At 46.9% G+C, this 27,815-nt stretch overlaps 1 protein-coding gene across 3 annotated transcripts in view; it reads left to right on the plus strand.

Moving 5' to 3' along the window:
- Positions 1 to 27,815, plus strand: part of DRD2 (dopamine receptor D2) — a 164,471-nt gene that overhangs the window by 111,710 nt on the left and 24,946 nt on the right. For 2 of the 3 annotated variants that reach the window (XM_060250765.1, XM_060250767.1), the window contains exon 2: positions 26,898 to 27,200. In XM_060250765.1, the coding sequence (XP_060106748.1) occupies positions 26,928 to 27,200 (273 nt within the window). In that variant the 5' untranslated portion in view covers positions 26,898 to 26,927. The remainder of the gene's footprint in view (positions 1 to 26,897; positions 27,201 to 27,815) is intronic. The other variant, XM_060250766.1, reaches the window with a different exon arrangement.

Here is a 27,815-nt window from a genome sequence, read left to right on the forward strand (position 1 = left end):
GTGGTGGGAGGGGCAAGTTCAGAGCTCCAGCCCTGTTCTCAGGAGAAAAGTGCATTGGAGGAATGTAACGTTGATTGGACAAAGGACCAGTGGGGAAAGGGTTAATCCAGGGGTGTCAAACTCATATGTCATGAGGGCCAGATCTGACAAATATGAGACCTTGTCTGGCCGGGCCATGTGTGTCATAAAATATAATGCCAATACACAATACAATTCACAATACAAGAACTCGTGGGCATTTGATGAAATTGCTGAGCAGTCAGGTTAAAACGGATAAAAGGAAGTCCTTCTTCACCCAAAGGGTGATTAACATGTGGAATTCACTGCCACAGGAGGTGGTGGCGGCCACAAGCATAGCCACCTTCAAGAGGGGTTTAGATAAAAATATGGAGCAGAGGTCCATCAGTGGCTATTAGCCACAGTGTGTGTGTATATATAAAAATTTTTGTCACTGTGTGACACAGTGTTGGACTGGATGGGCCGTTGGCCTGATCTAACATGGCTTCTCTGATGTTCTTATGTTCTTAATGCCAGGTAGTGGAGATATAAACTTTACAAAGGGCACAGACAAACACAATTAAGATTTTTTTTAAAAAAAAAACCTTAAACTAAAACATGCTTAAAACATTAGCACTTGCTGGTCTTAAAGATGCTTTTTTTGTATCTCTCCCATTAAATCCAGGGAACTGGGCAAAGGAAGCTCTGGATCTTTCCTTCCTTCCCCAGGGGACCAGGAGGGGGAGGAGCCTCAGCCAATAGAAGGAACAGAGGCTTGGCTCAGTAGTTCTGCTGTGCAATTCAAAGAACCTGGCAAATCAAGTTCTCCCCCCTTCCTTCCAAGGGAGGAGCCTCAGCCAATGGAGAAAATAGAGGCTTTGCTCTGTAACTCCTGTGCGATTGAGCAAGCCTAGCAAAGCAAGCTGTTCTGCAGAAGCATGCAAGAGAGAGGGAGAAGGAAGCAGATGATAGCTAGTTGCTCGGGGTGGTGGGGCTGATAGGAGCCCTCCGGGGGCCTGATTTGGCCCCTGGGCCACATGTTTGACACCCCAGGGTTAATCAGTCCCCTCCCGCTGACACTCCGTAGCCGTCAAGGGCGTCTGTGGCTTTAAAAGGAAACTGGGGAAGAGGCAGTAGAAGGAAGAGTCAGGAGGCGTTGTGTCATGAGGCTAGATAGGTCCTCCTCGTGCAAGAGTTTATTGCTTTTAGCCGAGGGGAAAGAGAATGTAACCCGTGGGACACTTTCTCCTTGGAAATTGTGAACATGTTGGCAGCTACAGCCTGTACAGAACACAGCTGGATTGCAAAAGCGGAGAGGGGCAGTTTGCTCAGATGAGAAGTTTCAGGACATAAACGTCTCTGCATACAGAGGAAATGTATATTAACAAACAAACAGTTTCCTTACAGTCTCCCCCGCTTTTGTGAGATGATTTGTCGGCATTCACAGGCACAAAATGGCCCATTTCCTTCTGGCACTTGGTAAAATCAGTGCTTTCTCCCCAAATGAATTTGTCATTTGTTAAGTGCTTTACCTGAAATGTTTGGACAAACGCATCTTGCAAAGTGAGCCTCTGTCTCCCTTCTGAGTTCTGCTGTTTGTCATCGATGGTCCCTGTTGTTAGGTTTGTCATCGAATATGCTTTCTGTTCCCCCCAGCGTGATGCTCGTTAAACAGGGGATAATTAACCACGTGCTGTCTGGGGTGAATTTGCAGATGAATAAAGCTGCTCAGAAATGCGTGCGATTCAAGATCACTCCCGTCGATCCATCATAATGCAACTAGCCTGGGTATATGACATTGCACATCACAACTGCACAGAAAGTATAACACAACCAGACAGTCTTCCTACTCCATTTGGCATTTCTGAGACGAGGCTGTTTGCTTTTGAGGGTCAGAGAACTCTGGGTATCTTCTGATTGTACTGCTCAGCTAGCTTTCTTGCAAATAAATAGGTATCACAACAATACATAACATAAGAATATAAGAGAAGCCATGTTGGATCAGGCCAACGGCCAATCCAGTCCAACACTCTGTGTCACACATTGGCCAAAAAACCCAAGTGCCATCAAGAGGTCCACCATTGGGGCTAGAAACCCATCCACTGTGCCCCCCACGTCAAACTCAAGAATACAGAGCGTCACTGCCCCAGACAGAGAGTTCCAACAATAAGCTGTGGCTAATAGCCACTGATGGACTTCTGCTCCATATGCTTATCCATTCCCCTCTTGAAGCTGGCTATGCTTGTAGCCACCACATCCTCCTGTGGCAGTGAATTCTATGTGTTAATCACCCTTTGGATGAAGAAGTACTTCCTTTTATCAGTTCTAACCCGACTACTCAGCAAATTCATTGAATACCATCTTTACACAAACGGACTGACCTCATAAAGGGTGTTCCTTGAACTTCTGAGAAACGTTTGTTTTTTCAGGGAGCCAGTTTGGTGTAGTGGTTAAGTGCGTGGACTCTTATCTGGGAGAACCAGGTTTGATTCCCCACTTCTCCACTTGCAGCTGCTGGCATGGCCTTGGGCCAGCCATAGCTCTGGCAGAGGTTGTCCTTGAAAGGGCAGCTGCTGTGAGAGCCGTCTCAGCCCCACCTACCTCACAGGGTGTCTGTTGTGGGGGGAGAAGATATAGGAGATTGTAAGCCGCTCCGAGTCTCTGATTCAGGGAGAAGGGGGGATATAAATCTGCAATTCGTCTTCTTCTTCTTCAGAGCATGTTAACTTGCAAACACTTTGCCTAAGGACAAGTGGCTCCCGTAAAGAGACGTAGCACTTCGGCAAGAAAGACAACAGTTTAAAAGGAAAACTCTGTACATTTTGCAGGATCAGTTTTACTTTCATCTATAAATGGCCATTTCTCAAGGACAGCTGCTCTTTTCTGTTCCCATAAAGAAAGAAAAGTGCTCTCCCTGGTGCTGAAGACATATAATCTCTTCTTGTTTGTGTGTGGGCGATAAAGAGAGAGATGGCTTGTTCCCTTTACAAGCTTTCCTCCTCAGCTGTAGAACCACCAGAACCCACAATCGTTCTTGGGGTTAAGCTGAAGGAGGCTTGTAGAATTTCTTTCCTTGGGGCAGTTTGTCCACTGACAGCGGGCAAAACCGTGCCTCAGATTAAACAAATTGTCTCCCCACTGGAGCACCTCACAGGGAGGATTGTCTCACTCAAACAGCGCACACAGCTTCAGGTATTATCATCATCATTGTCATCAGCATCGGCTACCCCGATGCAGCCAATCCTCCAAGAGTTTACAGTGTCAGTTTGGTGTAGTGGTTAAGTGTGCGGACTCTTATCTGGGAGAACCAGGTTTGATTCCCCAGTCCTCCACTTGCAGCTGCTGGAATGGCCATGGGTCAGCCGTAGCTTTCGTAAGAGTTGTTCTTGAAAGGGCAGCTTCTGGGAGAGCTCTCTCAGCCCCACCCACCTCACAGGGTGTCTGTTGTGGGGGGAGAAGATAAAGGAGATTGTAAGCCGCTCTGAGTCTCTGATTCAGAGAGAAGGGCGGGGTATAAATCTGCAGTCTTCTTCTCTTCGTACAGGGCCTATTGGAAGCTCCAGGAGGATTGGCTACATCAGGGGGTGTATGGCCTAATATGCAAAGGAGTTCCCGCTACAAAAATAGCCTTGATTGTTGTTGCTGTTATATAAAGAATTCGACCAGCAACTAGGAGCTTCTTTTCTGAGATCTTGCATCTTGGGTATCACCTCCAAAGTTCCCCTTTCTCCTTTTTGGCCTTGGGTTTGATTCACCATCTCCAAGTGCATGCATTTGCACAGTTCCCCCCTCCAAACCGCTTTAGCCTCACTTCTCTCCATCCTCCCCTTCACATCTTCCTCTCCTGCCATCCCTCTATTGCCTCTCCACACTTGAAAGTTTGCATTCCGTTCTCCTGTCAGCAGAGTTTTGCCTTTTCCGTCTCCTTCTTCTGCTTTACCAGACCACTGTGGACTTGAATGGCGAATGAGCCAGAAGTGAAAGGCAAACTGAGAGTTTCAACAGAAACTGAAATGCAGCAAGCAGTAAGTCTTGCAGGGCAAAACATACAAGGCAGGACTGGGCAAGAACAGAGGGCAGGAGCTCAGCATTGGAGAGCCAGTTTGGTGTAGTGGTTAAGTATGCGGACTCTTATCTGGGAGAACCGGGTTTGATTCCCCACTCCTCCACTTGCAGCTGCTGGAATGGCCTTGGGTCAGCCAGAGCTCTCTTATCTGGGAGAACTGGGTTTGATTCCCCACTCCTCCTCTTGCACCTGCTGGCATGGGCTTGGGTCAGCCATAGCTCTCTTATCAAAGAGAACCGGGTTTGATTCCCCACTTCTCCACTTGCAGCTGCTGGAATGGCCTTGGGTCAGCCAGAGCTCTCTTATCTGGGAGAACTGGGTTTGATTCCCCACTCCTCCTCTTGCACCTGCTGGCAAGGCCTTGGGTCAGCCATAGCTCTCTTATCAGGGAGAACCGGGTTTGATTCACCACTTCTCCACTTGCAGCTGCTGGAATGGCCTTGGGTCAGCCAGAGCTCTCTTATCTGGGAGAACCGGGTTTGATTCCCCACTCCTCCACTTGCAGCTGCTGGAATGGCCTTGGGTCAGCCAGAGCTCTCTTATCTGGGAGAACTGGGTTTGATTCCCCACTCCTCCACTTGCAGCTGCTGGAATGGCCTTGGGTCAGCCATAACTCTGGCAGAGGTTGTCCTTGAAAGGGCAGCTGCTGGGAGAGCCTTCTCCAGCCCCACCCACCTCACAGGGTGTCTGTTGTGGGGGGAGAAGATAAAGGAGATTATGAGCAGCTCTGAGTCTCTGATTCAGAGAGGAGGGTGGGGTATAAATCTGTGGTCTTCTTTTCGTTCTCCTCCACTTGCAGCTGCTGGAAGGGCCTTGGGTCAGCCATAGCTCTCAAAGGAGTTGTCCTTGAAAGGGCAGCTGCTGTGAGAGCCCTCTCCAGCCCCCCCCCCCACCTCACAGGGTATCTGTTGTGGGGGAGGAAGGTAAAGGAGATTGTGAGCCGCTCTGAGACTCTTCGGAGTGGAGGGCGGGATATAAATCCAATATCTTCTTTTTGATACCAGCAAGACTTTCTTTCTTTTTCTTTTCTTTCTTTTTGTAGCAGGAGCTCCTTTGCATATTAGGCCACACACCCCTGATGTAGCCAATCCTCCAAGAGCTTACAGGGCTCTTCTTACAGGGCCTACTGTAAACTCTTGGATATTGGCTACATCAGGGGTGTGTGGCCTAATATGCAAAGGAGTTCTTGCTACAAAAAAGCTCTGGGTACCAGGCTCAGACGATCCAGAAGCTTCTTACCTGCTGCTTGCCAGCCACAGGGGCTGACGTGGCCCATTCCCTGTAGGTGAGATCCCAGTCTTGGAGCTCCCAGTGCCAAACACAGCAGAATCCCACCTGGGGAAAGGAAGATCCTGGCATTGCAAAGTCTAATGAATGAGCAAAACCAGAGTTGTGGCAGAGGTCTATCAAATTATTCATGGTGTGGGGGAAAGGGAATTCTTGTCCCACAATTCTAGCAAATGAGGCCACCCTGTGAAATTAGGTAGCTGTAGAACCGAGACAGACAACATAAAGTATGGTTTTACACAATGGGGGTAGTTGACTTGTGGAACTCACTGCCACAAGATGGGATGATGGCCATTGGTTTAGCTGGATTTAAAAGCTGGTTGGGCAGTTTTTTGTGGAGGACAGATCTATTGGGCATGACCTTTGGATTTGGAGGTAGAATGCCCCTGAATGCCATGGGCCGAGGAGCAGTCTCAAGGGGGACGGGTGTTGTCTAGAGGTCCTGTTTGCATGGCACCCTGGGACAGCTGGCTGGCCAGTGTTGAAAATAGGATGTTCTGCCACATTTAAAGTGGTTGTGGTTGTTTTTGTTATATTGGATTTATATCCCGCCTTCCACTCCGAATCGCAGCATCTCAGAGTAGCTCACAATCTTCTTTATCTTCCTCCCCCACAACAGACACTCTGTGAGGTGGGTGGGGCTGGAGAGGCCTCTCACAGCAGCTGCCCTTTCAAGGACAACCTCTGCCAGAGCTATGGCTGACCCAAGGCCATTCCAGCAGCTGCAAGCGGAGGAGTGGGGAATCAAACCCTGTTTTTCCAGATAAGAGTCCATGCACTTAACCACTACGTCAAACTGGCTCTCTGGGTTGGGAAGGCAGGTTCTGCAAGCTGTGGGGTGCAGACGTTGCCACCCAATGGAGCTTCCATGAGATGGTTTCACCACATGCCCATGTTCCAAGGGAAATCTTTTCCTCCACCACTTTCTGCAGCCTTGAGTGGTATACATGGCTTGGGATGAGGTTCTGTGGGCAAGGAATTAGATTGTCGCATCAAACTCCTGGAGAAACCACGATGCCATGCTGGCAGCTGGACTCAGACATTGCCATGTTTGATGGGAGTTGAATTCCATTCCCTGTGTCTTTTGCCCCTTCCTGTCTCTTTACACAGAGCCTTTTTTCAACAACGTTGCCAATCCGCTTGTCAATAGTGAAGTCTGCATAACGTAGCTAATCAATCAATATCATGTCTGCTATTCACACAGCTGTCATTCCTTCAATACTTTCCAAAAGCGTCTGACAGGGACAACAGAGGCACCCCTTCTCTCAATATATTCCTGTTTGCCAATCAAGTTCTGCAGGGAAAAGCTGAATCTGGGAGTTAAAAAGAAAACGATATCGCATGCAAGCCCAAAATAATTGCCTTCGGTTCTCCCCAACTCCTTTCTTCCCCTCTTTCCTGGTCTGAAACTCCAGTGAATTCTGTCCAGCCTCGCTTTCTTGCACTCCCCTGGGCCACACCTAAACCGCCAGTCTGCATATTTGCTTACTGTCACCTCATCTGCCAAAAGGAAATGTAAGACTGGTGATGTGAGGAGCTGAGAAGGTGGCTGAAGGGCTGTGGCTCAGTGGAAGAACCTCTGCTTTGCTGCCGAAGGTCCTAGGTTCAATCCTCAGCATCTCCAGCTAAAAGGATCAGGTAGCATGTGAAGGACCCTTGCGTGAGACTCCAAAAAGCCACTGCCAGTTTGAGTAGACCAGAGATCCTGGAGAACCGCTCCACTCTGAATAGACAATACTGACCTTGATGGGTGAATGGATGGTCTGGTTCCGTATAAGGCAGCTTCGTGCACATGAACATGCATGGCTTTTTTGTAGCAGGAGCTCCTTCGCATATTAGGCCACGCACCCCTGATGTGGCCAATCCTCCTGGAGCTTACAGTAGGCCCTGTACAAAGAGCCCTGTAAGCTCTTGGAGGATTAGCTACATGGGCGGATGTGGCTTAATATGCAAAGAAGCTCCTGCTACAAAAAAAAGCCCCGTATTCTTAGCTCCCAGACTTCCCTTGGCGGATGGCAGCATTTTTTTTTCAGAGTTAACAATGTTTATTTCAATATGAGCTTTTACAACAGGACAGGGAACTTCTCAAGAACTTCCCCAGGTTACCTGGGGTGACTTTCCCTCCTTCACCACTCTGCCCCAGGTCTCAGATTTCATGCCAACTGGGGACTCTAAACAGTGGCTTCGCTTCTAGGTGCGAGAAATACAGCGCTTGGTTTGAGATACCAGGAACCATACCCAGAGACTCTGAACCGTGCTCAGTTGGCCCAGAGGTGCTCAGAGAACTCGACATCTAGGCTGAGGGGTTTCGTCCAGAAGATAAAGGACTTAGCAGGTGTCAGGATGGTGTGGAATTGTTTTCTGTTGCCCCAGAAGGTAGGACCAGAACCAATGGGTTGAAATTAAATCAGAAGAGTTTCCGGCTCAACATTAGGAAGAACTTCCTGACCGTTAGAGCTATTCCTCAGTGGAACAGGCTTCCTCGGGAGGTGGTGGGCTCTCCTTCCTTGGAGGTTTTCAAACAGAGGCTAAATGGCCATCTGACAACAATGCTGATCCTGTGAACTTAGGGGGGGGAAGTATTTGTGAATTTCCTGCATTGTGCAGGGGGTTGAATTAGATGACCCTGGAGGTCCCTTCCAACTCTATGATTCCATTATTCTATTGGGCGCTACTCACTTTAAACAGAATGAAACAGCAACACAAGGAGGGTGGGGGGGTGTTCAAAGGCTGCCCTGATATCATTTCAATTCTATACACTGGGAAGGCAAAGGGAAGTGGATGCTGCAATAGCAGAATTTGGTGTGGAGTGATTTGCAGCATTGATGTTTAGACATTTTATTTTTGGCAATGAGTGGACTGGACCATGGGAGAAGGCAGTTGTGTGATCAAGAGCTATGACCAGCAGCAAGGTGGTGGTCTTGTCTTCCCAGAGGAAGGGGCTGATCCAGAAAGCGCTGAGCTTGTGGCCCAGCAGGTATTGAACATCTCCCTGCCCATCAGCCTAAGGGAGACTGGCAGCCTGTTTCAGGAGATCCAAAATACCATCAGCCAGCTAGCCGGAGTGGATGTTATCTTTAATAGCACCACAGAAGATCTGACACATGCCAGGGATCTGAGGGTGACCTTGACCAAGCTGCACTCAACTAGAAGACCACCTGCAAAATTCATGCTGGGAAATCAAGAACTACACCAAGCTGTGTTAAGAATGTAAGAGAAGCCATGTTAGATCAGGCCAATGGCCCATCCAGTCCAACACTCTGTGTCACATAGTGGCCAAAACCCCCAAGTGCCATCAAAAGGTCCACCAGTGGGGCTAGAAGCCCTGCCACTGTGCTCCCCCAGCATAGGAATACAGAGCATCACTGCCCCAGACAGAGAGTTCCAACATTAAGCTGTGGCTAATAGCCACTGATGGACCTCTGCTCCATATGCTTATCCATTCCCCTCTTGAAGCTGTCTATGCTTGTAGCCGCCACCACCTCCTGAGGAAGTGAATTCCATCACCCTTTGGGTGAAGAAGTATTTCCTTTTATCAGTTCTAACCTTTTATCAGATTTTCCCTGTTATTATATATGTAGCAGGGAGAATCTGAACTCAACCCCCTGCTCTGCCATTGAGCTTATTAGGTGATCCAGAACAGTCAGACCCTGTCAGCCTAACATCCCTCAGAGCACTGTTTTGAGATTTTCTTTCCTGACTCAGAGGTTGCATTTATTTATTTGTTTTAGAAAAACAGCCAGGGAACAGAATAGAGGAGGGGGCAAATGGGTTATACAACGCAATTACACTTGTCAATGACAGTAGCGTAGTACATAATTTATAGGTCAGAGAATAAATTCCCCTTTCATCGCCCTTCATTTTGCATTCATCAGTTGTGTTTTGTTTAAGTAAATGGCTACTCCACATTTGTGCTGAAGCAAGATAAGCTTTTCCTAATTTTTATTGTTTAAATTATGTTCTTATTTCTTCTTTATATTAGTTTTTGTAGGCATAATATATCAGCATTTTGAGTTTGTTTCAGTAGATTGAAGATTTCCATGCATTTTCAAGGAGAATTCAGTCCATCGATATTTATTGATTTTTTTAGTTTATCCATTTTGCCCTGATGGTGTTGACACATCCAACTTACCTTGTCTATGCTTGTTTCTTCTTCAGTTTTTGATCTGTGAACTTTGCTTTAAGCTACTAGCAGATTGCTTTAAATTACTTGGAGATTCTCCTTCTATGTAAGTCCTTTACTTGCAGTGCTTTGGCCAGTTGCTTGGCTTGTTCCTCTGTTGCAATTGTTTTTCCTTCTTTTGGTTTAAATACCTCTGTTGCAAATGATATTTTTCCAACAATATTTTATTTCTTTCCTTTGTAAAATCTGTCTCAAAAAGTCAAAGCTTTTTATTTTCTTTTTGTTGGTAAATCCTGAAAGATCTGCACTTCTTTTCCCACAAGCTTGAATAGTGTTTCCTTTTGGTTCTTTAGTATTGTGTCTCATATTTTCTTGTAGGTGAATCAAATCAGAATATCTCAAGGTAGCTTATTCTTGAATGCAAATCTTGAATTCACTCTAAAAATTGGTCATTGTCAGGATAGTCTTTCTCTGCCTTCAAATAAATTTGAAGTAAATCACAAAAAGCTTCCTCTCGCCTGCCAAATTCAATTTCCCAAAATCATCTGGGATTCCTCTAAATCTTCTGGAATTCCTCCACAGATTATTAGATCTGCATTGAATTTTCAGTATATCAATTCTTTGTTCTGCCTTCTCAATCCAAAGTTCTTCCTTTTCTAAATGTGTGTCATTAACTTTTTGCTTCTCTTTTATTTTTATAATTTCTTGTGTTTGTTCCAGTAATTTTAAATTAGTTTCTGATAATCCATACCATATCTCTTGACACACTTGAATGTTCTTTTGGGTTCTTTCCTCAGATTCTTCAATATTTCTCCGAATACTCTGGAAATTATTTAAAGTTCTTTTCTCTGAATCTTGAATGGTCTTTTTTCTTTCTTCAAATTGTTGCATTTGGAGTACCAATGTTCATGATTATTTCCCCATCATTTCTCTGGTCCTCATCTGTTTCATCTGTACTCCTTTTTCTTTGTTTCTTTGATGTGTTCCTGTTACCATTTTCCTTTTCTGTCCTCTATTTTTAAAAAATATTGTACACATGTTCCATGTATCAAAAGCATAACAATAGAAATTTATACTATTTTATTAAATCAACAAAAGTATAAGTCCATTAGAATAAAAATTATATTTTTACAGTTTTTTATAAAAAGAATTAAATGTAGCAAGTAATGGCAGCTCTAAATAGATAAAGTATAGATGAGAAAGGTAGCTTATCATTTAATCATTCTAAGCTTTTATTTTTAATTATTTATTTTATTTTTGTCAATTTATATTCCGCCCTTTCCCAGAAATGGGCTCTGGGTGGATAACAACATAATAATATGACAATTAAAACTTACAATTAAAATCAGAACAGTATAAAACAGTACAATAAATTATCAGCAAGTTATAAGCAAATTATAGATGGCGACTCAGTTGGGCACATGCTGGTCTGAAATACCATAATTGAGAATAGTAAGATGGTGTCGCAGCAGAGATGGTATCATAGCAAACTTCAATCTATCACAGCAAACACTAATTAAGCCACAAACATCAATCTATCACCAACAAAATTATTTTTTCCATTAAAATTATAATATAGCAAAGCAGGGAAGAGTGGTGATAAATGGAAAGGGGGCAAAAGGAGAGAGGGAAAAGGAGGATGAGCAACATGAAGAAGAAGAAGATATTAGATTATACTGGAGAGCCAGGTTGGTGTAGTGGTTAAGTGCGCGGACTCTTATCTGGGAGAACCGGGTTTGATTCCCCACTCCTCCACTTGCAGCTGCTGGAATGGCCTTGGGTCAGCCATAGCTCTGGCAGAGGCTGTCCTTGGAAGGGCAGCTGCTGTGAGAGTCCTCTCAGCCCCACCCACCTCACAGGGTGTCTGTTGTGCGGGAGGGAGGGAAAGGAGATTGTGAGCCGCTCTGAGACTCTGAGTGGAGGGCAGAATATAAATCCAAGGTCTTCTTCTAGATTTATATCCCGTCTTCCATTCTACATCTCAGAGTCTCAGGGCGGCTCACAATCTCCTTTATCTTCCTCCCCAACAACAGACACCCTGTGAGGTGGGTGGGGCTGAGAGGACTCTTACAACAGCTGCCCTTTCAAGGATAACCTCTGCCAGAGTTATGGCTGACCCAAGATCATTCCAGCAGCTATTATTATTATTTTATTATTTATTTGATTTATATCCCGCCCTACCCCACCGAGGCGGGCTGCAGGTGGAGGAGTGGGGAATCAAACCCGGTTCTCCCAGATAAGAGTCTGCACACTTAAACATTACACCAAACTGGCTCTCAAGAAACTGGGTGTGTGTGGGGGGGGGGGCGGGCGGACTGCTGCTTTCTCTAATTTCTTGTTGTAAGATTTGCTTCCTGGTACACTGATCCATCTAAGGTCTTCAGAACCTCCCCCCCCCCCCCCCCACACACAATGTTTTAGTGTTTTTACATTCTGAGAAATTTCACATGTCCAAATAGGAAAATATATAACAGAGGAAAATAAATAAATCTTGTCTGTCTGATGAACTGACTGTCCGGCAAAACTGAGTTTTATTAATCTTCACTGCCTCAGGTCACAGCCAAAACACTGACACTTCAAATAAATGTCTTTCATCAAAGATTAAAAAAATAAAGATAAGAAAAAGAAAAAATGAAAATAACAAATTATACACCCCACAGAGTAAATAATATTTTAAAAGAGGCTTCCTCAGGAGGTGGTGGGCTCTCCTTCCCTGGAGGTTTTTAAACAGAGGCTAGATGGCCCTCTGACAGCAATTAAGATCTTGTGAATTTAAGGGGAGGCAGTTGTGAGTTTTCTGCATTGTGTAGGGGGTTGGACTAGATGACCCTGGAGGTAACCTTCCAGCTCTATGATTCTATGATACTAGTATTTGTGCCTTTCTACCAAAATAAAATTCTATAGAACTCGTCACGAAAATGTTTTGCTGAATAAACTGCTATTAAAGATCAAATTTTATCAGAAGCCTCACTCCAAAAGCTATAAGTTTTCAAAGAGGATCCCTGTTACCACTATAAATTGGAAGCTGACTTCAAACACTGCTGGAAGGCCACCCATCTTTTCAATTACAATCATAGTTCCGGGAGTCCAAAAACATCCAAAATATTGTAGTTCCAGGAGTCCAAAATATGGCAAAGGTTACTGAAACCGGATTTGTTTAGAAAAGAAAAGAATAAAAAGAAAAAAGATGGGTTGGAGGTCAGTTGACCTTATTGGCACAAAGCCCTCCTAATCTCAACTGCCTTTGATATTTCCAGAACCCAAGTGGAAACTTGACTTTGCAAGGCGCCTTGTGGGTTCACCAGTCAGTTGGGTCTCCCCCATGGAGGAGAGGTAAGAAAAGAGAAGAAAATCCCCTCCTTTCCTGGTGTTTTTGCCCCAGTGAGAAAGGACTGAAGCTTTTAAAAGTGCTCCTCATAGGGTCACAGTGTTCCCTGGATGTCTCTGAGGATGGTAGTATTTCAAAAATGAGTTTACATCAGTGGCATACCCCTGCTGCACTCTTTGATGCCTTAAAATTGTCAGTAAAGTCCACAAAGTCTTTTAAAGTTCTGTTCTAATAGCAGGATTCCAACATGTAGCTTTGAGTCTGAAAAGTTCACCAAGGTTTGAAGTGAGCCATCCTCAGTAGAAGATATTGGGTTTATATCCTGCCCTGTACTCTGAATCTCAGAGTCTCAGAGCGGTCACAATCTCCTCTGCCTTCTCCCACACACACAACAGACACCCTATGAGGTAGGTGGAGCTGAGAGAGCTTTTTACAGCAGCTGCCCTTTCAAGGACAACTCCTGTGAAAGCTCTGGCTGACCCAAGGCCATTACAGCAGGTGCAAGTGGAGGAGTGGGGAATCAAACCCAGTTCTCCCAGATAAGAGTCTGCACCAAACTGGCTCTCCAGTTTGAATAGAGACAGAATGGCTGCCTAACCTGAGGGGAAAAGGAAAGCTCCCCAGTCGATTTCGACTCTGGGGTGACGCTACTTTCATGTTTTTATGGCAGACCTTTTTACAGGGTGGTTTGCAATTGCCTTCCCCTGTCATTACACCTTTCCCCCAGCAAGCTGGGTCCTCATTTGACCAACCTCGGAAGGATGGAAGGCTGAGTCAACCTGGAGCCAGCTACCTGAACCAGCTTCCATAGGGATCGAACTCAGGTCGTGAGCAGAGGGCTCCAACTGCAGTACTGCAGCTTTACCACTCTGCACCATGGGGCTCTTTTCCTGGGGGGGGTGCGCAACCTGAGAGGGGGGTGCAAATCCCCTGGACAGATGCACGGATCCATAGATACCCCACAGAATGAAAGGGGTGACAGACTCCCTCACCAAGAACATGGTTTGCCTGGACCCTAGATCAAAAGGCCTTTTTTCCGTTTCGACGTAAGGGGTAATTTCTGTCTGTAGACAGGATTATGAGAACCTCACACTCCCAGTTTCCCAAATCCAATTGCGATTCTCAAATCACTTGCCATTATGTGCTTTTCTGCAGTGTTATGAAAATTTGCTTTTTCAATTATGAGGGATGATTGAGGGGGGAGCCATTTCACTTTTGTCAAAGTAACACGGGGATATCCAATTAGCATAAACCTTTTTCTAAATCGTTTTGTTTACTGGAGGGTTCTAATCAGCGCTTAATCTCTTCTAGAGCCAGGCTTAGATAAAGGCTTAATCAAACGGGGGCTAGGAAAAAACAGCGCAGCTACGGAAGCTTGAGAAACTGGGAGGGGGGAGGATGGAGAGCATTTTGTTTGCACAATCGAAGAGATTTATGTTGGGAAATAATCTTTTTCCTGTACTTCTGGCCATGTTAAACTGTGTTGGGTGCTTTCCACTAAAGAAGTATCCGGTGAATACTATTTTATGTTTGTGTGTGTGCAGTAGGAAGGGACCTCAAGGGTCATCCAGTCCAACCCCCTGTACAATATAGGAAATTTACAACTACCCCCTCCCATCTTTCAGTGTGACTCCTGTTATATAGCTTAAAAAAGGTAGTCCCCTGTGCAAGCACCAGTTGTTTCCGACTCTGAGGTGACATTGCTTTCACAACGTTTTCACAGCAGACTTTTGAGGGGGTGGTTTGCCATTGCCTTCCCCAGTCATCTCCACTTCCCCCCCCCCCCAGCAAGCTGGGTCCTCATTTGACCAACCTCGGAAGGATGGAAGGCTGAGTCAACCTGGAGTCGGCTACCTGAAAACCCAGCTTCCACCGGGGATCGAACTCAGGTCGTAAGCAGAGCTTAGGACGGCATTACTGCAGCGTTACCACTCTGCGCCACAGGGCTCTTGAAGGAAAGATCCCCTGTGCAAGCACCAGTTATTTCCGACTCTGAGGTGACGTTGCTTTCACAACGTTTTCATGGCAGACTTTTTACGGGGGTGGTTTGCCATTGCCTTCCCCAGTCATCTACACTTTCTCCCCAGCAAGCTGGGTACTCATTTTACCAACCTCGGTAGGATGGAAGGCTGAGTCAACCTGGAGCTGGCTACCTGAACCAGCTTCCACCAGGATCGAACTCAGGTCGTGAGCAGAGAGCTTGGACTGCAGTACTGCAGCTTTACCACTCTGCGCCACGGGGCTCTTCTATGCCTGGAAGGAGGCAACAAACCTCCAGGGTCCCTGGGCCAACCTGGCCTGGAGGGAAATGCTATCCTGACCCCAAAGTGAAGATCAGCATTACCCTGGGCATTACCCTGGGCATGAATTAACTTGGTCTTTAAGAATCTTTTTTAGCTCCTTCCCAGCCTCAGTCTGCTTCTGATTTCTTGGCTGCAGCTTCCCTTTGGGTCGATGATGAAGCCAAGAATAGAACATCTTGAGCAGCGTCAATTTCTTCATCGTCAGCCTAAAAGTTACTTTTGTCTTCTTGATGTTTAATTGTAATCTTGCTTTGGCACTTTCTGCTTTAACTTTCATTAGTAGTCATCCCAGGTCTCCCCTGTTTTCTGCCAGTTATGTGGTATCCAATGTTCCCTTGATGCTGCATAGTCTTGTGAGCAAAAATTCTATTTTGTGAGCTACTGGCACTAAAGTTGTGAGCTACTGCATACAATTAGTGTGCTCTGGGGTCATCCTTCCTGAGCTAAGACAGAAATGTGTGAGCTGGAGGCTAAAAATCTGTGAGCTAGCTCACGCTAACTCAGCTTAGAGGGAACACTGGTGGTATCATCGGCATATCACAACCTTCCTCCCACCAGTTCCAATATGTGGATCTATTTTTTCCAACTCTGTGGAAATGTCATTCCACTTCAATCCAAATATCTCACAATTGGTCTTTCTTCTTAATTTTTGAGGAGAGTTTTTTTTTTAAAAGCTGCTGTGTTTTTAAGGCAGCCACCACAAATATTAATTTAAGAAAGCTTTGCAATAAAAAGAACCTCTGGTGTCACTAGGGCTGCCAGCCTCCAGGTAGGGCCTGGAGATAACCTGGATTTTTAATTGATCTTCAGCCTACAAAGATAAGTTCTCTTGGAGAAAATGGCTGCTTTGGAGGGTGGACTCCATAACATTGTACCATGCTGAGTTCTCTCCCGTCCCCAACCCTGCTCTCTTTAGGCTCCAACCCCCAAATTTCCAGGTATTTCTCAACCCAGAGTTGGCAACCATGGGCATCACCAATCCTTTACACTATTGGACAAAATCTGACCATTGTTTGAGGGAGGGAGCAACTCAGAATGAAATATCCTTACTTAGTGGCTCAATTTATTGTAGGGCTGCCAACCAGCAAGTGGGCAAAAAATATACCAAAGGATATTAGGAAAGGAAAGGTCCCCTGTGCAAGCACCAGTCGTTTCCGACTCTGGGGTGATGTTGCTTGCACAACGTTTTCACAGCAGTCTTTTTACGGAGTGGTTTGCCCTTGCCTTCCCCAGTCTCTACACTTTCCCCCAGCAAGCTGGGGACTCATTTGACCGACCTCGGAAGGATGGAAGGCTGAGTCGACCTCGAGCCGGCTACCTGAAAACCCAGCTTCCGCCAGGGATCGAACTCAGGTCATGAGCAGAGCTTAGGATTGCAGTAGTGCAGCTTTAACAAGCCACGGGGTTCTTTAAAAAGGTGCTAACAGACACTAAATCATTCAGCCATTCAATACTTATTCCAAATATCAAAATCACAGTTCAAATCATCAGTTACAGTTCACAGTTGTGCAAATTATCTTCAAAAAGTGTATGATAATTTACATATAAGTAGTCCTGTATGCTGAGCAATAAAGAACCACAAACCCAATAAATCCAAAAGTCTCAAAAGCATCCCAAATGCACGTTCCAGCAATCACTTTAGAAAACTCCACAGCCTTTTTTGGATATGTTTTTGAGTCTAATTGAATTATCAAAAAGGATTTCTGGAGACTTTGAGACCCCTACAGGGGCTGTGGATTTTCCTAAAGAAATTATATGGGATGTACTTCAGAACTCTTTGAAGCCTCAGCAGAAGAAAAATGGAGTGGTTCTTTATTGCTTAGCATATGAAACTAAACAGGTAAAGGTAGTCCCCTGTGCAAGCACCAGTCGTTTCCGACTCTGGGGTGACATTGATTTCACAAGGTTTTCACAGCAGACTTTTTACGGGGTGGTTTGCCATTGCCTTCCTCAGTCATCTACACTTTCCCTCCAGCAAGCTGGGGACTCCCTTTACCGACCTCGGAAGGATGGATGGCTGAGTCAGTCTGGAGCCAGCTACCTGAACCAGCTTTCTCTGGGATCCAACTCAAGACGTGAGCAGAGGGCTCTGACTGCAGTACTGCAGCTTTACCACTCTGCGCCACGGGGCTCTTCATACAGAACTACTTATATGTAAATTATCATACACTTTTTGAATGTATTTTGCACAACTGTGAACTGTAACTTATGACTTGAACTGTGAGTTTGATAACTGGAATAAGTATTGAATGGTTGCATGATTTAGTGTGTTGTTAGTAATTAGAGGTTACAGTACGTTTTGGTATATTTTTGCACACTTTTACGTAGCCTTCTCCCCAGTTGCTTCACCTGCAGCTGGGGACTGGAGAGCTCCCAGAATTACAATCTCCAGACTATGTGGCTTATATATTTATTTAAAATGTTTATTCCGCTTCTCCTCTGAGAAACCTCTGTTATGGAAGATAGCCTGCATCGCATTGTACCATACCAAATTCCCTCTACTCCCAAACCCCAGTCTCCCAGGTTCCATACCAAATTCCCTCTTCCCCCTAAACCCCAGTCTCCCAGGCTCCATCTCCAGGTATTTCTGAAGCCAAAGTTGGCAATGCTGGCTCATCCCAACAGGGAAGGAGGTCAGAGGAAGATTGGTTGCAACTTGCAGCAACCAACTAGCTTCTCAGGTAAGGTAGTCCCCTATGCAAGCACCAGCCGTTTCCGACTCTGGGGTGACGTCGCATCACAATGTTTTCACAGCAGACTATTTACGGGGTGGTTTGCCATTGCCTTCCCCAGTCATCTACACTTCTCCCCAGCAAGCTGTGGAATCATTTTACCAACCTTGGAAGAAGGGAAGGCTGAGTCAACCTTGAGCCAGCTACCTAAACCCAGCTTAAGAACATAAGAGAAGCCATATTGGATCAGGCCAATGGCTCATCCAGTCCAACACTCTGTGTCACATAAGAACATAAGAGAAGCCATATTGGATCAGCCCAATGGCTCATCCAGTCCAACACTCTGTGTCACACAGTGACCAAACAAACCAAGTGTCATCAGGAGGTCCACCAGTGAGGCTAGAAGCCCTCCCACTGTGCTCCCCCCAAGCACCAAGAATACAGAGCATCACTGCCCCAGACAGAGAGTTCCAACAATAGGCTGTGGCTAAGAGCCACTGAAGAGCCCCGTGGCGCAGAGTGGTAAAGCTGCAGTACTGCAGTCGGAGCCCTCTGCTCACGTTCTGAGTTCGATCCCAGAGAAAGCTGGTTCAGGTAGCCGGCTCCAGGTTGACTCAGCCTTCCATCCTTCCAATGTTGGTAAAAGGAGTACCCAGCTTGCTGGAGGGAAAGTGTAGATGACTGGGGAAGGCAATGGCAAACCACCCCATTAAAAAGTCTGCCATAAAAACGTTGTGAAAGCAACGTCACCCCAGAGTTGAAAACGACTGGTGCTTGCACAGGGGACTACCTTGACCTTTTTTAATAGCCACTGATGGACCTCTGCTCCAAATGCTTATCCAATCCCCTTTTGAAGCTGAAGCAATCCACTGGGATCGAACTCAAGTAATGAGCAGAGAGTTTGGACTGCAGTGCTGCAGCTTTACCACTCTGCACCACGAGGCTCCTTGCTTCCCAGAGGCACCTGCTATTCTTTGGGAGGTTCTTGGCTTTTTCAAAAGTACCCCTTGGAGCTATTCAAATAAATCCACAGCTGTTAAGAAATGTCACACGCAGAAGACTATAATCTGCCAAAAGGCCGACTTGGAAAGAGGGGCCAACGCATCATCACTCAAGCTGAAAGCCCTTGACTGGAGATTGCGGGGTGGGGGGTAAAGAGAGGGGCCTTTGCTCATCACATGTGCGACACAAAAGGGTGCCTTTCCAGCAGGCTGTAGTTTTGGATGTGGTTCACGTTGTTGTTATCTCCCCATGAGACTGATTATCGATTCAAAGGGAATTCGCTGGGGGAAAAAATGCTAAGCTTCTTGGTGTTAAATTTAAGAGTAGTTCAGTTCAAGAGCAGAAAATGATAGCTTAGAGATGCCATCTTTAGGATCAGCGTCGGTTAGCGCAGGTGCCGGCAAGCTTTCAAGCTTCACAGGTGTCTTCAGTCTCTGGTTTCCCAGCTGTGTGACCTGACGCTCCGCTCTCCTATCGCTGTGACTCCTTTCTCTGTTCAACCTATTTTGCCTTTTCCTCTGACCCCCTCTGATTTCTCCAGTTATAAGCCAACTGAGAAAGGCTTGTGTTACTTCAGAATTTGGGACCAATCTATATGTTCCAGGGGCACAGCACAGGACACTGCTGTTGATGGCAGAGGGAAAATCCCTTGGCAGAAATCAAAATTCCCTAGATGTGGAAATCCAGCATGTTGGGGGGAGAGAGGTTTTGCCACTGAGCCACACCTCTTCCCCAAGTTCAACTTCTTTACAGTGGCCAGCCAGGTGCCTCCAGGAAGATTACAAGCAAGGAGTGACAACAGTACTCCACTTCAAAGGTGGAATTCTAGAAGGAGCTCCTTTGCATAATAGGCCCCGCCCCCCTGATGTAGCCAATCCCCCGAGAGCTTACCAAAAAAGAGCCTTGTAAGCTCTTGGAGGATTGGCTACATCAGGTGGGTGTGGTCTAATATGCAAAGGAGCTCCTGCCAGGATTCTACCCCTGCTCCTCTTCCAATTAGTTGTTCCACATCAGAGGTTTTCTGAGGTGTACTGCCTCTAAACATGAAGGTTCCATTAAGCAGCCAGAGATAGATTTTGCCTCCTCGTCCATGAATTTGTCTCATGCCAACTTTTAAGGAATTGCAAGATTGAGGAGGAGGAGGAGAGGAAGAAGAGGAGGAGGAGGAAGAAGAAGAGGTTCTTATACTCCTCTACCTTAAGCCAAAAATAAAGTAGGGGTTCAGTAGCACCTTTAAGAGCAATGTTATTCAGAATGTAAGCTTTTGTATGCATGCACACTTCATCAGACAATGGAATGGGGTACAGTGAGCAGAGCTACATACAGCTGGGAAAGAGATGTTCTCAGTTTAACCCAGACTTGCAAGCAATAGAGCAATCAACAGACAGCATTTATTGCCTTATGAAACTCTTGCCGTCATTCTCCTATCCTGACAAGTTGCTGTTTTATTGGTTTCCCAATGCAAATGCTATCTAGATCAAATGCTCTTTCAGACACAGAGTGTTGGACTGGATGGGCCACTGGCCTGATCCAACAGGGCTTTTCTTATGTTCTTATGTGACTCAGAGTGTTGGACTGGATGGGCTACTGGCCTGATCCAACATGGCTTCTCTTATGTTCTTATGTGACACAGAGTGTTGGACTGGATGGGCCATTGGCCTGATCCAACAGGGCTTCTCTTATGTTCTTCTGTGACACAGAGTGTTGGAATGGATGGGCCATTGGCCTGATCCAACATGGCTTCTCTTCTGTTCTTATGTGACACAGAGTGTTGGACTGGATGGGCCACTGGCCTGATCCAACATGGCTTCTCTTCTGTTCTTATGTGACACAGAGTGTTGGACTGGATGGGCCACTGGCCTGATCCAACATGGCTTCTCTTCTGTTCTTATGTTCTAACCCAACCAGCAGATCCTCTGACATGGGCAGTTTGCAGCCCCTGCTCTTTCTGGCAGAAGCCCCACTCCAATAAGAACACCACCTCTCTTTGCTCTCCCAGGCACAGCACGCAGCTGTTTTATACAAAGAAGAGCACACCAGAAATGAGATCTGTTCCGCTGCTGAGCATCTTGCCAACCAGTCGCTCTCAGCGGGAGATCTCGTCGAAGGAGGAGGCTTCGCAAAGCCCCAGCGGCGAGCTGGCATTCTCTCCAGTTCTAGTTTGCTCACTTTAATGAGACACAGGGAAGAGAAGAGGAAAAAAAACAAAACAGCAACAGCTCGTACAGCCCTGAAAAGGAAGACTAAAGGTTTGGAAAGGTGGGGAGCTGTGATAGACAGGCAAAAGGAAGTGAGTGCGAATTAGCCACAATGAGGGATGATACGCCACCCCCCACGAGCACCTGAGCAGATAATGAGTTTAGCAGGAGAAGATGACATCCCAAACACCCCCCTCCTATGGTGTGTGGATCTGCTTAGCATGCAGAAGCATCAAAGCATATGGTGGAGCATCTGCTTAGCATGCAGAAGGCCCCCGGTCAGAAGGGTGGAAGGTCCCAGTTAAGAAGGGAACGGGAAACAAATCAGCCAGTATCATAATGCCCCTGTAGAAATCGATGGTTAGGGTTAGGGTCTCATTTGGAGGGCCTCATTTGGAGGGTCTCATTTGGAGGGCCTCATTTGAAGTACTGTGTACAATTCTGGTCACCGCACCTCAAAAAGGATATTATAGCATTGGAAACAGTCCAGAAAAGGGCAACTAGAATGATTCAAGGGTTGGAACACTTTCCCTATGACGAAAGGTTAAAACGCTTGGGGCTCTTTAGCTTGGAGAAACATCAACTGCGGGGTGACATGATAGAGGTTTACAAGATTATGCATGGGATGGAGAAAGTAGAGAAAGAAGTACTTTTCTCCCCTTCTCACAATATGAGAACTCGTGGGGATTCAAGGAAATTGCTGAGCAGTTGGGTTAGAACGGATAAAAGGAAGTATTTCTTCATCCAAAGGGTGATTAACACGTGGAATTCACTGCCACAGGAGGTAGTGGCGGCTACAAGCATAGGCAGCTTCAAGAGGGGATTGGATAAGCATATGGAGCAGAGGTCCATCAGTGGCTCTTAGCCATAGCATATTGTTGGAACTCTCTGTCTGGGGCTGTGATGCTCTGTATTCTTGGTGCTTGGGGAGGGCACAGTGGGGGAGCTTCTAGCCCCACTGGTGGACCTCCTGATGGCACTTGGGTTTTTTGGCCATTGTGTGACACAGAGTATTGGACTGGATGGGCCATTGGCCTGTTCCAACATGGCTTCTCTTATGTTCTTATGTCCTGACATAGCGGTTCCTCAGTGGAACAGGCCTCCTTGGGAGGTGGAGGGCTCTCCTTCCTCGGAGGTTTTTAAACAGAGGCTAGATGGCCATCTGACAGCGATGAAGATCCTGTGAATTCTGTGGATTAGGCAGATCATGAGGAGGAGGGCAGGAAGGGCTGCATCAGGGATCAGTTTCTCATGGCCTTTTTCTTACATGCCCAGGGGAATGCTGTTCACCACTTTGGGGTCAGACAGCAATTTTTCCCCAGGCCAGTTTGACAAAGGATCCTAGACTATCTGGCAGCCTAGGTAAAGCTAACTTCTGGTGCTGGCAACTCAGCACCCCCAATGTCTGGCAACCCCCACCCCCAACACTGATAGCCAGTTTTCTAAAACAGATTGATTGTAGTGCCCAGGCCTCAGAAGCAGTGGGAGCTCACAGGGGCGCAGCTTTTGAACCTTTCTGAGAGTTCCACCTCCTCCTTCTTAGAATTTTACCTCCTTGTCCATTGTATAGTAGGTGCAGCTGCATAACAATCCCTGGATGAGCTCCACCACCGATTTATCTACAAAATAGGCTTCCCAGTCCCCAGGTCCCAGCAGGGGATCCCCTGGTTTTATAGGCTTCCCCCCTCCCCCAGCCAGCTGGCCGGTGGGGGAAGCTCCACCCCCACAGCCATTATGCACCTCCAGGAACGATTCCCATAGGGAATGATGGGGAATTGATCCGCGGGTGTCAGGGGCTCTGGGGAGGCTGTTTTTTGAGGTAGAGGTGCCAATTTTTCCGTATAGCATCTAGTGCCTCTCCCCAAAATACCTCCCAAGTTTCAAAAGGATTGGACAAGGGGGTCCAATTCTATGAGCCCCAAAAGAAGGTGCCCCTATCCTTCATTATTTTTTATGGAAGAAAGGCATTCTAAAAGGTGTGCTGTCCCTTTAAATGTGATGGCCAGAACTCCCTTAGAGTTCAATTATGCTTGTCACACCCTTGCTCCTGGCTCCGCCCCAATGTCTCCTGGCTCCACCCCCAAAGTCTCCTGACTCCACCCCAAAGTCCCCAGATATTTCTTGAATTGGACTTGGCAACCCTACTACAAAACAACCCCTGGTAGTGCCCAATTCAGTGCCCCTAGAAGTAGGGTTGCCAATTCCCAGGTGGGGGCAGGGGATCCCCCGGTTTGGAGGCCCTCCCCCCGCTTCCGGGTCATCAGAAAGCGGGGGGAGGGGAGGGAAATGTCTGCTGGGAACTCTGTTATTCCCTATGGAGATTTATTCCCGTAGAAAATCATGGAGAATTGATTCGCAGGTATCTGGAGCTCTGGGGGGCTGTTTTTGTGGGGTAGAGGCACCAATTTTCATCTAGTGCCTCTCCCCAAAATACCCCCCAAGTTTCAAAAAGATTGGACCAGGGGGTCCAATTCTATGAGCCCCAAAAGAAGGTGCCCCATCCTTCATCATTTTCTATGGAAGGAAGGAATGGAAAAGGTGTGCCGTCCCTTTAAATGTGATGGCCAGAACTCCCTTTGGAGTCCAATTATGCTTGTCACAGCCTTGATCTTGGCTCCACCCCCAAAGTCTCCTGGCTCCACCCCCAAAGTCCCCAGATATTTCTTGAATTGGACTTGGCAACCCTACCTAGAAGGCCAGTGCACTAGGCAATCACCTAGTTTGCCTAGTGGCATGACCAAGCAGCCCTGCCTGGAGGTTTTGCCATCTTCTGGGCACGAAGCAGGGGTCACTGGGAATGTATGTGTATGGGGAAGGAATCCATGAAGTTCCTACATTGTGCAGGGGGTTGGACTAGATGACCCTGGAGGTCCCTTCCAACTCTATGATTCTATGATTCAATCCTCAGGACCTCCAGTTTTTCAAAGGCTCAGGAGTTGAGTTGCCAGCTCTGGATTGAGAAATATCTGGAGTTTTTGGTGGTGGAGCCTGGGGCAGTGGGGGTTGGGGCAGGGCAGAATGCCACAGAGTCCACCTTTCAAAGCAGCCATTTTCTCCAGGGGAACTGATTTTGGTCCTCCTTGATCCATTGTAACAGCAGGAGATCTCAGGGTGCCATCTCGAAGGTGGCAGCTCAAGTCAGAAGGCAGGTGACGGGAAAGATTGCTGAAAGATTCTTTGATCAAGAATTAAAATGCAGGCTTGCTTATAAATTTATAAGAAATCGGGTTGCCATCTTCCAGGTGGACCCCCAAGTTCTGGATTTACTACCAGTCTTTAGGCTACAAGGTTCTGTTCTGCTGGAGAAAATGGCTGCTTTGGAGGGTGCAGAGAGCCAGTTTGGTGTAGTGGTTAACTGTACGGGCTCTTACCTGGGAGAACCAGGTTTGATTCCCCACTCCTCCACTTGCAGCTACTGGAATGGCCTTGGGTCAGCCATAGCTCTCGCAGAGCTGCCCCTGAAAGGGGAGCTGCTGTAAGAGCTCTCTCAGCCCCATCCACCTCACAGGGTGTCTGTTGTGGGGGGAGGAAAGTACTGTGAGCCACTCTGAAACTCTGAGATCCAGAGTGAAGTGTGGGGTAAATTCCAATTTCTTCTTCTTCTTCTTCTTCTTCTTCTTCTTCTTCTTCTTCTTCTTCTTCTTCTTCTTCTTCTTCTTCTTCCACTGAGATTCCCCCAAAAAACATCCCTTCTTAGGTGCTGCCCCAGATCTCCAGGAATTTTCCAGTCTGGCATTGGCAACCCTAAATTAAGAGGCCTATATCTCTGATTCTGGGGAGAGACAGTGCCAGTTCAAGCAGGCCAAAGTTCTAACGCTGTGGCCATGCATGGTCCTTGCCACCTTTTCCCTGCCATTCCTTTGGATTGCTGCTATTCCCAGCTGGTTTGTTAAATCTGTGGCATTTTGTATCATTTCTACGTGACTGGTAGAAGCATTCGATGCCACGTTGTGTAAACTGATTAGGGTGGGGGAAAACGTCTCTGATTAGTGTGGAGAAAACTGCCTGCCGAGAAAGACTTGTGGGCACACTTCGCACCAGGGAGAAGTAAAAATCAAACACTGCGGGGGGGGGGGGAGGGCACTGCAGGGGGTATTCACAGCAGTGGATCAGCAAAGTGCAGTACGCTGTGCGATGGAAGTTTTCAATGCATTCACCCGCAATAGTCACATTTTCGTTTAAAACTTTAAACTCCTTGCAAGACTGTTTGTCCTGGGTGGCTGAATAAGAACCTGTCCCAATTCCCAGACTGGGCTCTTCTCTGTGCCGTAAAAGACTTACATATATTGGGAAGGTTACAGGATGATCAGATACTTGCTCTTTTTGACTATCGTTTGAAAAGTGTTGTGCTTTGGCGTTTTATTCTTTGCTGCATTGCAAATGGACAGAAACCTGATTTTTAAAAATGTTACGGATGGAAGGATGGAATGTAGGCTTGCCAATCCCCAGGTCCCAGCAGGGGTTCTTCCACTTTCCCAGGCTCCTTCCCACCCCCAATCAGCTGGCTGGCAGGGGGAAGCCCCGCCCTCAAAGCCACCATGTGCCTTTCCCCCCTCGGAGGCTCCAGTCTCCAATTGGAAAGGCTTCCTCTTGGGATGGGGTGTCTGTGTTACTTGGAAGAAGTTGGCTGCAACTCGTGAGTAGAGAGGCCAACCCTTCACTTTAGAGTCGCCAAAAACAGGTGGGGGGGGGAGGGAGGAACATCTGCTGAGCACTTCATTATTCCCTATGTGGAGATCGATTCTCATAGGATATAATGGGGAATTGATAACTGGAGGTTTCGGGGGGCTCTGGGGAAGCTGTACTTTGAGCGTAGAGGCACAAATTTTCAGTATAGTATCTAGTGCCTCTTCCCAAAGTACCCCCCAAGTTTCAAAACGATTGGACCAGGGGGGTCCAATTCTATGAGCCCCAAAAGATGGTGCCCCTATCTTTCATTATTTCCTAAGGAAGGAAGACATTTAAAAAGGTGTGCTGTCCCTTTAAAGGTGATGGCCAGAACTCCCTTGGAATTCAATTATGCTTGTCACACCCTTGTTCCTTGCTCCGCCCCCAATGTCTCCTGGCTCCACCCCCAAAGTCTCCCGGCTCCACCCCCAAAGTCCCCAGATATTTCTTGAATTGGACTTGGGAACCCTAATGGAATGATTTGTTAAATTGCGTGTAATTGCGTGTATGTGCTTACCTGTGTGCAACCAGCAACACAACAGTCATCTAGCATTCCTGCTCCAAGCAGAAAGGAATGCAATATCCAAATCCAAGTTCTGGCCATCCCAGTTAAAGGGACCACATTCCTTTTCAATGCATTCCCTCCATTAGAAATAATGAAAGGTAGGGGCACCTTTTTTAGGGGCTCATAGAATTGGACCCCCTGGTCCAATCCTTTTGAAACTTGGAGGGTCTTTTGAGGAGAGGCATTGGGTACTATGCTACAAATTTGGTGCCTCTCCCTCAACCCCCCCCCCCCAAGCCCCAGATACCCGTGGATCAATTCTCCATCATACCGCGGGGTAGAGAACAGTGGCTCTCCAGATCCTTTTTGCCTACAACTCCCATCAACCCCAGCCATTGGCCATGCTGGCTGGGGCTGATGGGAGTTGTAGGCAAAAAAAAAATCTGGAGAGCCACCGTTCTCTACCACTGCCCTATGGGAACCAATCTCCATAGGGAATAAATGAGTGCCCAGCAGACATTTCCCCCCCCTGCTGCTTTCTGATGACCCTGAAGTGGGGGGAGGGCCTCCAAACCAGGGGATCCCCTGCCCCCACCTGGGGATCAGCAGCCCTAGAGTTCCCACTCAGCTGCTTTATTCCAGAGGCTCCCGTTGGGACATTTATTGTTGAAATGTGGGGACTGCCTGTCTTCCTCCCCCAGTTACTCTTTCGTTACCGACGATTTTGTCTTTTCCTCTTTGTGGCAAGGCAGGGCCAAAACCGGGGACACTTCTCTTCATGGATTTCCCAAATATGTCCTTGTATGATGATGGCTATGAGAACCGAACCTTCAATGGGTCCGGCTCGGAGCAGAAGGTCCATCAGTACAACTACTACGCCATGCTCCTCACCCTCCTCATCTTCATCATCGTCTTTGGCAACGTGCTGGTGTGCATGGCTGTGTCGAGGGAGAAGGCCCTCCAGACCACCACCAACTACCTGATAGTCAGCCTGGCGGTTGCAGATCTGCTGGTGGCCACGCTGGTGATGCCCTGGGTGGTCTATCTGGAGGTACGTGTGCTGTGGCAGTGTGGTCCACTTCTGGGGCCCTATTGCCTAATAAGAAGAAGACCTTCCTTCCTTCCTTCCTTCCTTCCTTCCTTCCTTCCTTCCTTCCTTCCTTCCTTCCTTCCTTCCTTCCTTCCTTCCTTCCTTCCTCCCTCCCTCCCTCCCTCCCTCCCTCCCTCCCTCCTTCCTTCCTTCCTTCCTTCCTTCCTTCCTTCCTTCCTTCCTTCCTTCCTTCCTTCCTTCCTTCCTTCTCCATTTAGGTCCAGAAAATGACAAGAGAGTTCACTCACATGCCCCATGTTACAAATTAGTTTTTAAAAAAATTCTAGGCCCAAATATAGTCTCAATTAAAATTACAAATTGTACAATGTGCACCTTATGTGACCCTAAAACAGAGACATTTCAGACGAACACATGCATTTTTTTATAATTTGTAATTTTTATGTTGAATGTTTATTGATTTTGACATTGGGCCCCCTAATTTGTCTCCACAACGATACTATACAGTACACCTTCAAAGCAGGGGTCAGGCCCCTGAAGGGCTCCTATCAGGCCCCCAAGCAACTGGCTGCCATCTGCTTCCTTCTCCCTATATCTTGCTTCCTTCTGCATAACAGT

Source organism: Heteronotia binoei, chromosome 12 (genome assembly GCF_032191835.1).
Source record: "Heteronotia binoei isolate CCM8104 ecotype False Entrance Well chromosome 12, APGP_CSIRO_Hbin_v1, whole genome shotgun sequence".
Classification (NCBI taxonomy): domain Eukaryota; kingdom Metazoa; phylum Chordata; class Lepidosauria; order Squamata; family Gekkonidae; genus Heteronotia; species Heteronotia binoei.